Source organism: Mustela putorius, unplaced genomic scaffold (assembly GCF_011764305.1).
Source record: "Mustela putorius furo isolate JIRA1106 unplaced genomic scaffold, ASM1176430v1.1 tig00003850_pilon_pilon_pilon, whole genome shotgun sequence".
Classification (NCBI taxonomy): Eukaryota; Metazoa; Chordata; class Mammalia; order Carnivora; family Mustelidae; genus Mustela; species Mustela putorius.
In genome coordinates, this window is record NW_025422002.1 from 3522069 (window position 1) to 3534553 (window position 12485).

General features: G+C 36.5%; 1 protein-coding gene across 5 annotated transcripts in view; it reads left to right on the plus strand.

The window, feature by feature from the left end:
- The window catches only part of CNTN4 (contactin 4), a 936335-nt gene that overhangs the window by 605364 nt on the left and 318486 nt on the right, over window positions 1-12485 (plus strand). For all 5 annotated transcript variants that reach the window (XM_004738394.3, XM_013053943.2, XM_004738395.3 and 2 more), the window contains one exon: window positions 8017-8143. In XM_004738394.3, the coding sequence (XP_004738451.1) occupies window positions 8017-8143 (127 nt within the window). The remainder of the gene's footprint in view (window positions 1-8016; window positions 8144-12485) is intronic.

A 12485-nucleotide genomic window follows, 5' to 3' on the forward strand; every position in this document is an offset into this window, starting at 1 on the left:
TAAAAAAAAAAAAAAAAAAAAAAAGTTCAAATTCTGTGCTCCGTTGTTCTACCTCTTGCCGGGAGCCGGCCCCTCCCTCCACAGTCTATCTTCCCATGGCTTTGGATTTACTTCTCCGCTGGTCCTGCCTTTCAGAAAGTTGTCAATTTTCTGTTCCTAGAATCGCTGCTCTTCTTCTCTTCAATCTGTTTGTAGGTGTTCAGAAAACTCCTGCGAACTGATGTCATCTCAGTCTGCTACTCCTCAGCCACTTTGACTCTGCCTCCTCCCTTTAGGTCAGTTTTTGCCTCCAAATGAGTTGTAGAATGTTTGCGTTTGTGAAATTTGTCATTATTTTTTATAACTGGAGCTTATATAACGTCAGAATCACCCATGTACTTATATTTAAAGGAGTAATGAATCCATTGTTCCTGACATTTGTCTGGATTTGGAGTCAAGGTCAGAGTAGGGTTTGCTGACCCACTTCCCCTTATTGTTCTTTGCCACTCCTGTGAATGCTTCCTTCAGTAAGGCACATCTTTTCGCCAACAGAGATCACTTTTATCTACTCACACTTTCCACTCCTTACCACCATTTCTAAGATATAACATTGCATACAATTAGGTCCTCATTATGTGTGACACAATGTATGATGACAGCAGCGCTACTCTGTTCAGCAGGAAACAAAGAGTAGGAGAAGAGTTCACTTCTCATTTGAGCTTTCTTTTACTTTCTGCCTTCAAACATACCGGCTGTCTACACACTTCTCTGTTCCTTCCTGTTTAAAATGCTCATGTAAGGGGGGTTAAAAGAAGGAAGGTGGAAGCAAGGACAGATGAAAGAAAGACCTCGTCCTTTAAGCAGGAATGTCTGTCTCCTCTCGTGTTTGTTTTGCCTCTGCTCTGTTCAACCGAATAAGCAAATAGAATGAAGCAGATCCTTATCCAGTAAAAATGCTGTGTGTTGGCTAGAGTTACACATAGGTGCTTGTGTGGGGCTTTTGAACATCCCTTGCTATTTATGTTATAAAGACTAACAACACTAAATTGTATTTGTAATGATAGTTTGACAGCTGTCCAGTCATCATTTCTATAATCAATAATTATATTTTAAAGGAATACTCACATTCCAGAAAACCAGTTAAGAGTATTTTATTTGTTTCTGAATTACCTTGGGTTGTTGTCCATTCATTTTATGAGTAATTTTGATCCACTGAGATGCTGCTGATCTTACAGTTTCTTAGCCAAAATGAATTTCAGTGATTGTGAGAAAGGCAGGAGGAGAAGACTCCCAGCCAGCAGCATAGAGTAGTGGACCCTGTGTGTGCCTTTCTTGGAACACTCTGGTAGCAGAATGAATAATGTTTCTCTCCACTGGGCTTCCCCATTGATGCAAGTGCTGAGAGGGAGAAAGTAAAATATAAACATGACTCTGGGAGCACACCCAACAAACCAGCTTTACAGAAGAACTACCCCTTTCTTGTCCCTGGTGAAATGACTTTGGTCTACAATCCAAGAAGGCAACATGTTCCCGCTGATCACACATACAGCACTGATGCTCTTGAGTGGTGAAGGGCTTTACAGGATGCAGAGTAAAAAAATACAGTATGACAGCACCACCTTGGTTTGCACAGGGTGCTTCTGTGCATGCATAATGTACAAACTATGTAGCTTCCAGATGTGACCCAGGTGTAACTACCATCTAAACCCATAAGCTCATACTCTTAGCTCACGCTCAAACCCCTGCATTCCCCATTAGATGTCCTAGAGTTTACTTCCCGTATTTAGATTGTTGCCATTTAAGTGTTTCTGCCCAAGACCAGGTGTTAAGAATCAAAAGCCTATTTGATGTGATAGGAAGATTGACTATGTACCACAGTCCTAGATTCTTGACTGTTGTGGCAGCCCTTCACACCTGCCATTAGGATCAAGAGCCTAAACAACCCTCAGATGCAACGTCTGGGAACTCACAGCAATTACAATTAGAATTGAATCTGGTATTTTTAGTTTTCTAAGGTGAAATCATAGTATTGTGTTTTTGTCCTTTCCCAGCAGAGTTGAATCACTGAGTTTCCAAGTGATAAAAAACATTTCCAGCAGAAGAGAAGTGCATTGACCAAGGGATTTGCTGGAGACATGTGGCCTTTTACCCCATCCCACATGGTAGCTACAGAGTGATCTAGCACATAGAACAAAACTCTGCAGGGCTGTTTTTCTTCATTGGCATCCTTAATTGGTTTAGGGCTGAAAGTCATCTGTGCTCAATTCATAACTTAAGTACTCGTTTTCAAACTCTAAATTGTATAATAATGAACAGTGGTGCTGAGCTCTGGTAATGAAAATCTAGTAGGTCTGGCAGGAGCTCAAAAATCTGCCATTCATCAGGCGCCACCAGGTAAGGTGATATTAATGCAGGAGGTTTCTAGGCCACACTTCAAGGAATAAGTTTATGCAGCATAGCTTGATTTTTTTTTTCTAAGTTCCTTTCTATGAAATATTTATCTTGAGATCCTACTGCTCTCTGATATGGCTTAGTCCTTTAATGCCTCCCCTTACTTTGCTGGCTACATTTTAGGATTGTTTATAGATGTCCTATTAAAAAAAGATCTACATTTAGCATTAGTGGACTTTTCCAAGCCATATCTACCCACTAGCTTGCTTCTTTATGCATGTTGTTTTTTGCTGACCTTACACTTGGAATGGAGATTATGCTATACACTTGCTCCACTGTACTTGATACATGGGCCTCTGCCTTGCTTGAGTACACCATCACCTGAGATTCAGTCATAGTTTTCTTTTCTCAGTCTCAGAAAAACTCGGGCTGTCCCCCTCCATTCCCATTTCTTTTCCCAGTCTGTCTTCTGGTAGCCTAACTGAGCAGCACTTTGCTTGCCCAGGGGAGAAGTTTGGGGACATATCAAAATGGGCCAAATTTAAAAAAAAAAAAAAAGAGTAAGATTGTTGCCTTCCTAAAACTGCAGATAAAATAAGTGACACCTAAGTGTAGAAAGATTTTTTTTTTTTACTGTATTTCTTAGAGGATTATTTTATTTTTAGGTAAAAATCATTTTTATTTCTACTATAGATATAGTATATATTTAGTCTGTGACTGGGAAAATACATTCAGGATTAAATAATCTCTTTTAATCTAAATTCTACAGTTCTTTGCATCTCTTTCAGTACTCTAAACATTTTAAGAGTAGCCTTGGCACTACATTTTGTTTCTGGAACATTAACAGGAGGAAGCAAGAAGAAATTGGCTGACAAGCATCGATTTTTGTCTCCCCCCAAAAATAGATTTTAAAAAGAAAAGAGTCAAATGGGGGAAGAAGTTTGAGAATCATTTGTTGAGAACGGTGTTTTCCAATAACTTTCAGTATTTGATGACAAATGGAGAGAAAGTTTAAGGGTAGTCTGACCTTTAACCTAAATAAATTTCTGGTCATGAAATCAAAACCCAAAGATTTCTCAGTCTTTGTTGAAACATGAAAGGGGGCTTTCCTAAGTTTAGGTGTTCTCTCTTCTTTTTACAAATGTATGGTTCACTCGGAAACTAGTCCATGAGAATCTGTGATACAGAACTTTAGGGAATGCAGGCAGTATTGTATAAGTAGCCTTGTGAACAACTGGCAGGTGGTCTCCAAGCAGAGGAGAACCCAGGAAATCATGATGTACCAGTATTGGCATCTGCACTAAATCCCCCAGCCTGGGGCTAGAATCAGTGATCTGGAATCTGAAAAACTGTATCTGTGCTATTGGCAACCTGGCTCCTCTTTCTTTCTCTTAACATGATTTTCAAGAATTTCCAGGAGAACGAAAAATAATTGCCTGCTGCTCCCCTTGAGAGATCCCTGATAATAATGCGAGTCCATTGCCCTAACTTCTCCAAGCTAAACGAATTCCTGATTTTTCTCCCTTTTGGGAATCCACAAGTTAAAACATCAATCTGAACATCCTGCTACTTAAATGAGGTTCATTCCTTATAAACAAAGGGTAGTGGTTACAGCAGGAATGCAATGTGTATCAAGTGAGGATAAATTTTCACTATAGGTCAGTGGATTATTGTGTCACCCTGGGGATACTTTTACTTTGTCCCATCAGTAGCTCTTCTTTGTTACACAGAACCCTTGGGGAGTTCTCACAATTAGCTGCTGGCATTCAACTGTGAGTGTTCTGAGGAAATGTTGGTTTAGTTTCAACACGAATCCTGTACCTTGACAGATCCATCCATTTTCTTTGTGTGGGTTGGTTTTACCGTTTTCTGTTCCTGTCTGCTTGCATCTCAGCTGTTAGTCCAAACATGTGCTAAAAAGTTTTTCTCTAAATGTTATCAAGAGAAGATCTGTTGGTTTGACTTTGCCCAACAGAGAAAATTTAGGAGTGTGTCTAAAGCCAGTGTTGGCTGATGTTCTGCTCTTAGGAAATGGAAAGCTAGGCATAAAAGGGTCTGTGTTAATAGTTTTAAAATTTTAGTGTGCCTAAGAATCACCCAGATTCAACTAGGTTAAAGGCAAATTCCTGGTCCCTGGATTTTTCTGGTGCAGTCAGTCTGGACTACGACATAGAAAAACAAGCTCTGTACTTGCTTAGTCCTTGCATAACATGATTACAATGTGGGCTGTCCACGGTCTAACTTTGAAACATATTGGCTTATTAAAACATTGTCCTCTGTCATTCTCTGAGATGCTCCTTTACTTCTCTAGGCTGGAAATCTTGGCTACCCTTTTGATTACATAGAGCTAGTTACTGTGACAGAGAAAAGGGTGAACTTTATCTCCTAGACTTTACAAATGGCAAATGCAAAGTGTTTTATATGTACCTTCAAGACACTTGAAAGTCACTTTGTCACTACTACACAAAGATAGAACAAACTTACTGATACCTCCCTCCATGTTTCATCTCATAATGTCATTCCGAGGACTGTGTTTCACCCAGCTACCTCAAGGTTTAAGATAAACAAAGCAACCCTTTAACTCCATTTTGTCTAAAATGTTCGTATTTATAGTAACTCCAGGCTAAAGTTTTTAAAGTTAGGTTATCTGTTTTCTACACCTGCATTGCTAAGCTTTCTAAAATCTCTCCCTCCATCTTTTTGAAACTAAACAGCTCATGTTTGAAAGGCTATGGATTTCCTTAGATGAAAACTGAAATACCACTCCCTTTATGCTAATGTTAATTTACAGGCAGCAAGTTTGGTTAACCAAGAGAAAATAAAAACTTTGGATGAAATGTGTTATTTATAGCGAATGCAAAGCATCATTATTATCAATTCTTGTTACAAAATACACAGAAAAAATACCATTTTTGTTATTTAAGTATGGCATGGATACATTGAGAAATAGTACAGATGTTAATTCAGTCTCTCAGCTGCATCCTGGATAATCATTATTATGTTTTATTCTTACTTGGAATTACTAGTAATAGACTGTGTATTTCTGTATGAATTTCAAATCAGGGAACACCAATGAATTGAGATGATTGATATTATACACACACACACACACACACGCACACACACACACATAATTTTAGAATTGGGACAACAATAGAAATATTTCTCTCTTAGAGAAAAATCCAAGTGTGTAGCTATTAGTGATCTTGAGAGGGAACATTTGCTACTTAAATAGATACTTAAATAGATATGCCAAAAATTCACATAATTCTTCATATTTGAATTGAGCTAATCGTTGACCAGTATTTAAATTTGTTTCGAAACTATCTATATAATTGTTGAAAATTTGAAATGTATATATCTGTATTTTGAATTATCTGGTTTCAAACCATGAGTGTTAAAAAAAAAAAAGTACATTCTTAGGTACTTTTTCATTCTATGCTTTTCAGTTATTTGGCAGTTCCTATTTTCTTTTTTAAGAGTTTTTTTTTTTTTAATTTATTTGACAGACAGATACCACAAGTAGGCAGAGAGGCAGGCAGAGAGAGAGAGGGGGGTAAGCGGGCTCCCTGCTGAGCAGAGAGCTCAATGTGGGGCTCAATCCCAGGACTCTGATATCAGGACCTGAGCCAAAGGCAGAGGCTTAACCCACTGAACTACTCAGATGCCCCATGATCCTGTTTTCTTTTGTTTAAGTCTCATTAATGAGAGATTTTATACATGGAGTATGGAGAGAGGATAGTGTAACAGTATAATTCATGTTATCTTTGAATGCATATTTTACATGTATGTGCATATAAGTTCATGGGCAAATACTCAGGAATTCTTTCCCATTCTTAACTGGTATAGAACCACTGACTAAGTCCAGTCCTGTTATTTTGGAGATGAGAAAATTGAGGACTAGAGAGACTAAGTGATGGAGAGTTAGGTCATTGATTTAGTAGTTGACCCAAGGCATTGACTCTCAGTTCATGATTTGTCTGAATTCATATCCTGCCTTTTCTTACTACGAGGTCATTGGCTGTCCTTACTCTTCTATAATAAAATAGAATTCTGTTTCGTCATCTTATCTCCTTACATTTTATCTATCCCAAGTTCAACATATGGATTTTTTTTTTAAGCCTGGGTTGTAAACCTTCCAAGAAATTACCTTACTTCGTGTCCTCCACCAAGATTTCCAAGCCAGCTTTATTCTTTTTCCTCAATCCTGATACAACTGCATGAATTTACTCTCATCTTATCACTTATCAACAAAGGCTGGTTGTAAAGGCTTTCCAGGATAGCAGTTGCAATTCACACTCTTCAAAATAATCACACCTAAGTGGGGAGTGGATTGTCAGCTCCAGGGCAATATTCAGTATCATAGCCACTGGCCCTTCTTTCTGGAAATTCATTAGGCAATGCCTAAGTTAACTGAATGAATACATTAAAAAGTGAAAAAAAATTACACACAAATAGAACAAATCTTTAGTAATGATCTTCTGTGCATAAACTGCTGTACTTGGTATCAGAACATACCAAAATGTGTACATCATGATCTCAAGGAGCTTACAGTCCAAAACAGGACAAAACAAGGTACCAATACACCTGATAGAAAAAGAAAAGTGGCTACAGGGAGATATAATTGAAGAATCATGTGGTTAAAGGAAAAAGATAAAGGTCTACAAAAGCTTTCTAGGATAAAAAAAATGAACTTGAACTAAATTTTGAAGAATGAAAATGGGTATGGGTGGTGAGATGCATTTTGACTATCTTTATTATGTGTGTATCTAGAAACAAGTACTCTCCACTGCTCTATACTGGTTTGTGGATTATTCTAGTCTTTAAACTTTATAGCTGTTTTGTGATAAAGTAAGTTTCATATATCTAGTCAGTGTTAATTGAGGGAAAGTATTCAGAAACTCATACATCATTGTATACTCATGTATTACTGAGCTAGCTATAGACTCATTTGAGTGTTAACTGAATTTGTGTGCTGAGTCACAGACGGTTCCGGCTGTATGATATTTACACGAACATCCCCATGTATGGATCCCTCGTAGGTTGGGGAAAAAAAGACAAAAACAAGCTGGTCATTTACCAGATAATTTGAGAATCATGACTCTAGGTTGTTCTTTACTTACATAGAGAATTTAAGAAACTTTTATACATATTTTAGCAGTACAGAGATGTTTCTCTTTATTAGTGTATGTATGAAATTATCGTTGCTTGCTTCCATTTCTATTATCCCCTTACAGAGCAGAGAAATGTTTAGCTTTGTGACATTAGAAGGTCTCCCAGGGTAATAGCAGCACAAAAGAGCTATAGAAGGCACAAAACATAAACAAAGTAAAAGGCTAAGCAAAAGGCAGATAGAATAAAAAGTAAGAGGAGAGGAAAGGGAGGGTCAAGCATTCAGGAAGTTGTTAGTAAAAATAAATTGTCATTGTGAAATAGGAGAGTCTGTGTCTCCACTTCATTATAATCTAATAAGGATTAGTCTTCAGTGGGAAATTTCATCTAAGAAGCTGAAACTAAATCTGTTGTGTATTATTATTTTTTTGTTCTTATTTTATTGCTCTTATTTTCATTTTGTAGTTGTTTTCTGTTATTGTTTGCATTTGGAAGATATTCTTCATTTTGGGGCACTTGCCTCTCTCATTTCAGATGACTACGCACTGCATGGCCCTGTTTTTATTCAGGAACCAGGTCATACGATGTTCCCTTTGAATTCTGAGGAGAAAAAAGTGAAGCTCAACTGTGAAGTTAAAGGGAATCCAAAACCGCATATCAGGTTTGTTAATTTAAATCATGCGTTTCCTCGCATACGAGTTCTGTTATTAAAATCGACAAGTACTTATAGAGCACTAATTACTTAAAGTGCTTTTAAACAGGCATCATAGAATACCCCGAGAAACTAAAGAGATCTTTGTGTTCATGAAAGGTTTAGTGCCCAACTTCTGTTTCTGGCTGTACTGGGAATTAAATATCCTGTCTGACACCCTCACTGAAAGCCTAAATATTTCTTAACATATTTTTTAAAACACTTTTAACACCTGCACCAAAAAACTGGTATTAAAGTAAGAAGTACTCAGAAGTTAAAAAATAAATAAAATAAAAAATTTTTTAAAAAGTGGATTTAGAACCCAGAGAAGAAAACCAACCCCTAAAAGCAGGTTTTACCTTGAACTACGTGGACTAGAACTTTGGATTTTGCAGCTGCATACATAAAGCCTAGAATGGACCAAGACCAAGAGGAGAATCTAACATTAGCATACCTCCTAGGATAGACCTGGGACCTAAAGGCTACGTACTTAGAGTGCATGTAACAAGAAATACGCTTGCCTCCCCAAAGAACTATAAAGCAAAAATAATTCCTGTTTCAAACTTTGGTGCTAGTGGTCTTAATAGAAGATGAGACACAGCTGAAAGCAGAATTAGTAAACTGCAAGGTATATCTGAAGAAATCATCCAAAGGCATCAGAACTGGGTAAAGAGAAGTAAAGGGAGAGAGAAAGAAAGAAAGAGGAGGGAGAGAGAGATACAGAGAAAGGGAAAGCCACACACACAAAAAAAAGAGAGAGAGAGAGATTAATAGAAAATGTTTTTATATATTTAATCAGAGTTCATAAGGAAAGGCAAGGGAGAATGAGGCAGAGACAATATTTTATGAGAAGGCTAAGAATTTTCCAAAGCCAAATAAAAATTCTTTGCTATAAGAGTGCTGGTTCAGTCAGTGAAACATTCAGTATTTTATTCTCAGGGTTGTGAGTTCCAGCCCCATGTTGGGTCTACATACAGATTACCTAAAAATAAAATACTTTTTTTAAAAAAGTAAAAAAAAAAAAAAAAAAAAATTCCAAGCTATATATTTAGGTAACCAAATGAATTTCAAGGAGTACAAATAAAAATAAAGCCTCATCTAGAATTATTATAGTGAAATAGCAGAACACCCAAGTTGAAGATACCATTCTATAAATAGTTAAGCTTATAACATAGATAACCTTCAAATAGAAGGCAGATTAGCATCTGACTTTTCAATAGAAACAAATCAAGACGGATGACAGTCTTCCATGTGCTGAGAGAGATTAATTATCAAATTTCTACATAGCAGAAGTATTTTTTTAAAAGGAGAACAAAAAAAAATGTGTTCTCAGACATTCAGAAACTAAAGTTAGACTTCAGCAAGGGCACCTGGGTAGCTCAGTTAAGTGTCTGCCTTTAGCTCTGGTTGTGATCCCAGGGCCTAGGATCAAGTGTCATATCAGGCTCTTGCCAGGTTCCTGAAATCAAGCCCTGTTCATGGGGCTCCCTCTTCAGTGGAGAGCCTGTTTCTCCCTCTGCCTGCTCCTTCTCTCCCTCTCTTACTCTCTCTCAAATGAATAAAGTCTTTTTATAAAGAAATAAAGTTTGACTTCAACAGACATATTCACTAAAGAAAATTCTAGAAGATATAACTGAAACAAAATAAAAATGGTCCCAGGTAGAGTATCTGAGATAAAAGAACCAGTGGTAGTAACGCAAGTGGTAAATGTTAACATTTCCATCTTAAAACCAATTGCAATTACACTGAACAATAAAAATAATAACAATATACTGTCTTGTGGAGATAAAAATTAAAAATCATGATAATAATAAAAGTAAATTTTTAAAAGATATACTGCACAATGGATTTACATACATGGTTTAAAAAAGTGAAATAAAATTTGTCCCCTACCTAACCATATATACAGAGGCCAATTTAAGGTGACTGGAAGACCTGCACGGGACATACATGCTTTTAAAAGAAGATAGGCATACCTATCCTTGACTTTGAAGGGAAGGAAATATTTCTCAAATATGACAGAAAAAGCACAAATCATAAAAGAAAATATTTAACTTCATTAACGTTGAGAACTTCTGTTCAACAGAAATACTGAGATGAGTAAAATTTCAAGCTTCCAACTGGAAGAAGATATTTTTAATACATGTCATTGGCAAAGAAATAATATCCAAAAATATTTTTTAAATCCCCACAAATCAAAAAGTAAAAACTGTTTTTTAGTAGCCTAGTAGAAACATTACTGAAAGACTTGATTAGGTACTTCTAAGAAAAGAAATATCACACATCCATGAAATAGAAAGATTGTCAGTGCCATTAGCAGAAACATACAAATTAAAACTGAAATGTCACATTCTTGCATGCGTACCAGATTAGCAGAAATCTAGAAAACTAAATTCAACATAATATAAATAAATATAACCTAGTATGTTCATACAAGGTAACCCCATGCAGTAGTGAAAATGATGAATTACAGCTACAGTATGATGGATCACAGGAACATAATTTCCAGCAAACAAAGCAAGTCACTAAAGAATGGTATAACTCCATATTTATAAGGTTCAAGAGCAGGTAAGACAGAGCAGTTGTTTAAGGATGCCAACATACTTGATAAAATCATAAAATCAAGGGAAAGAAAAAGACAAAATTAGAGGTTATAATTAACTATTGAGAAAGGGAGTCAGTAGATTCAGAATGGAAATTGAGACTTTAAAATATTACTTTCTTGAGAAACAGACCTTTATTGTCTTGTGACACTTTATAATGTTGGGGAGGATGAAATTTTCTTCTGTCTGAGATTCCTCTAGCTGCACTAAGAATTAAATTAACATAAGGCAGATTAACAGAAGAAAATCAAATTCAAATTCATATGTATGAGGAATCTACACAGACATGAAATTCCAAAGATAGGCAAAAATGTGGTATATATGTCATTCTGAACTAAGGAGAAGGGTGGGGTCAGGGTCTTGGAACTTCAGAGGGAAAGAGTGAAATTCACAGCAAGATAAAAAAGTAAATGTTTGGTAAATAAATGTTTGTTGGGCCACATGACTTCATATATCTCATATGTATGATTTTGCCTCTGTTTGCCTTTAATGATGAAACTTTAAGCTAATGATCAATATATAATAGTGTTTAGAAACCAAAATAATAGATAACATATGTCATAGTTTTGGGGAAGAAGAGATTGGATCATTAAGGATCCACAGAAGTGGGGTATGAACTGAGATATTTAGTTTGCAATTTGGCAGAAGATAAAGGACATCTTATATAAGTTAAAGGATTGGAGTATTAGTGTAGTAGAAATTATTTTAGAATTTAATTTGTGTGCCCATTCATTCATTCATTCATTCATCAACTATATCATCATTCACTACACCACCCAGTGTCTTTCAAATTCTGAGTTATGGGTGCATGGAACTGGCTCAGCAATTACCCAGGATAAGTAATTCTAGAGCTTCTACCCAAGAGTTCACCATAGTATCTCTCCTTGAATTGGGATATGGATTAGGATTCTGAAAATATGTGGTCCAGGAAAGGTATTTAAATCACTATAGTAAGTTACTGTATCAAACCACTATATTACTGGACACCACCCTAGGTCTAAGAAGTGGTGAAGGTCGCTGCAGAGCTATGCAGAGAGTATTGTGCTATCCTTGCTGTAAAGGATGTCCACGTTCTAGGGCATCCTGGAGAGTCTACTTCAGGATGCAAGGGGGAGGTACAGGGAAAGTTGCATAGAAAAGGAAATATTTAACTGAATTCAGAGGGCAAATGACGTTTTGCTATATGGATATTTTGCCAAAAGATGTGCATTACTGAAAGGGGGGAAAAAAACACTCTAATGGATATATAATTTATCATTCAAACCAGGACAGTTCTGAGAGTAAAAGGCCACTGTTAATAATTATTCTAGGGCAGCAGGTGTAAAACCAGCACTGTCCCGGACAAACCAGAATGTGCATTTATTCTCCGCACACAGAATATGTTGAATTCAAGGTTAAATCAGATATTTTAAGATGTGTTATATAGTAAAAAATAAATGCGAGAGGCAAAGGTTTCTAAATACATAAAGGATGAGTTAAATGGGCCTATTTTTTTAGCACAGAGCCAAGTGTAAGTTCAGATGTTAGCCTTAAATGAAAACAAATTTTGCAGCAGAATTTGGCAAGTTGCTGCTTCGTTTTTACCCCAAACTGTGACCTTTAATTAACATTGCTTTTGTAACATTGTGTTTCAAGATACAGGGGCCTGCTTTGTTATTTAAAACAAGCAGTGGAACAGAAACCTATTATGTTTTTAAAGATTGCCAGGA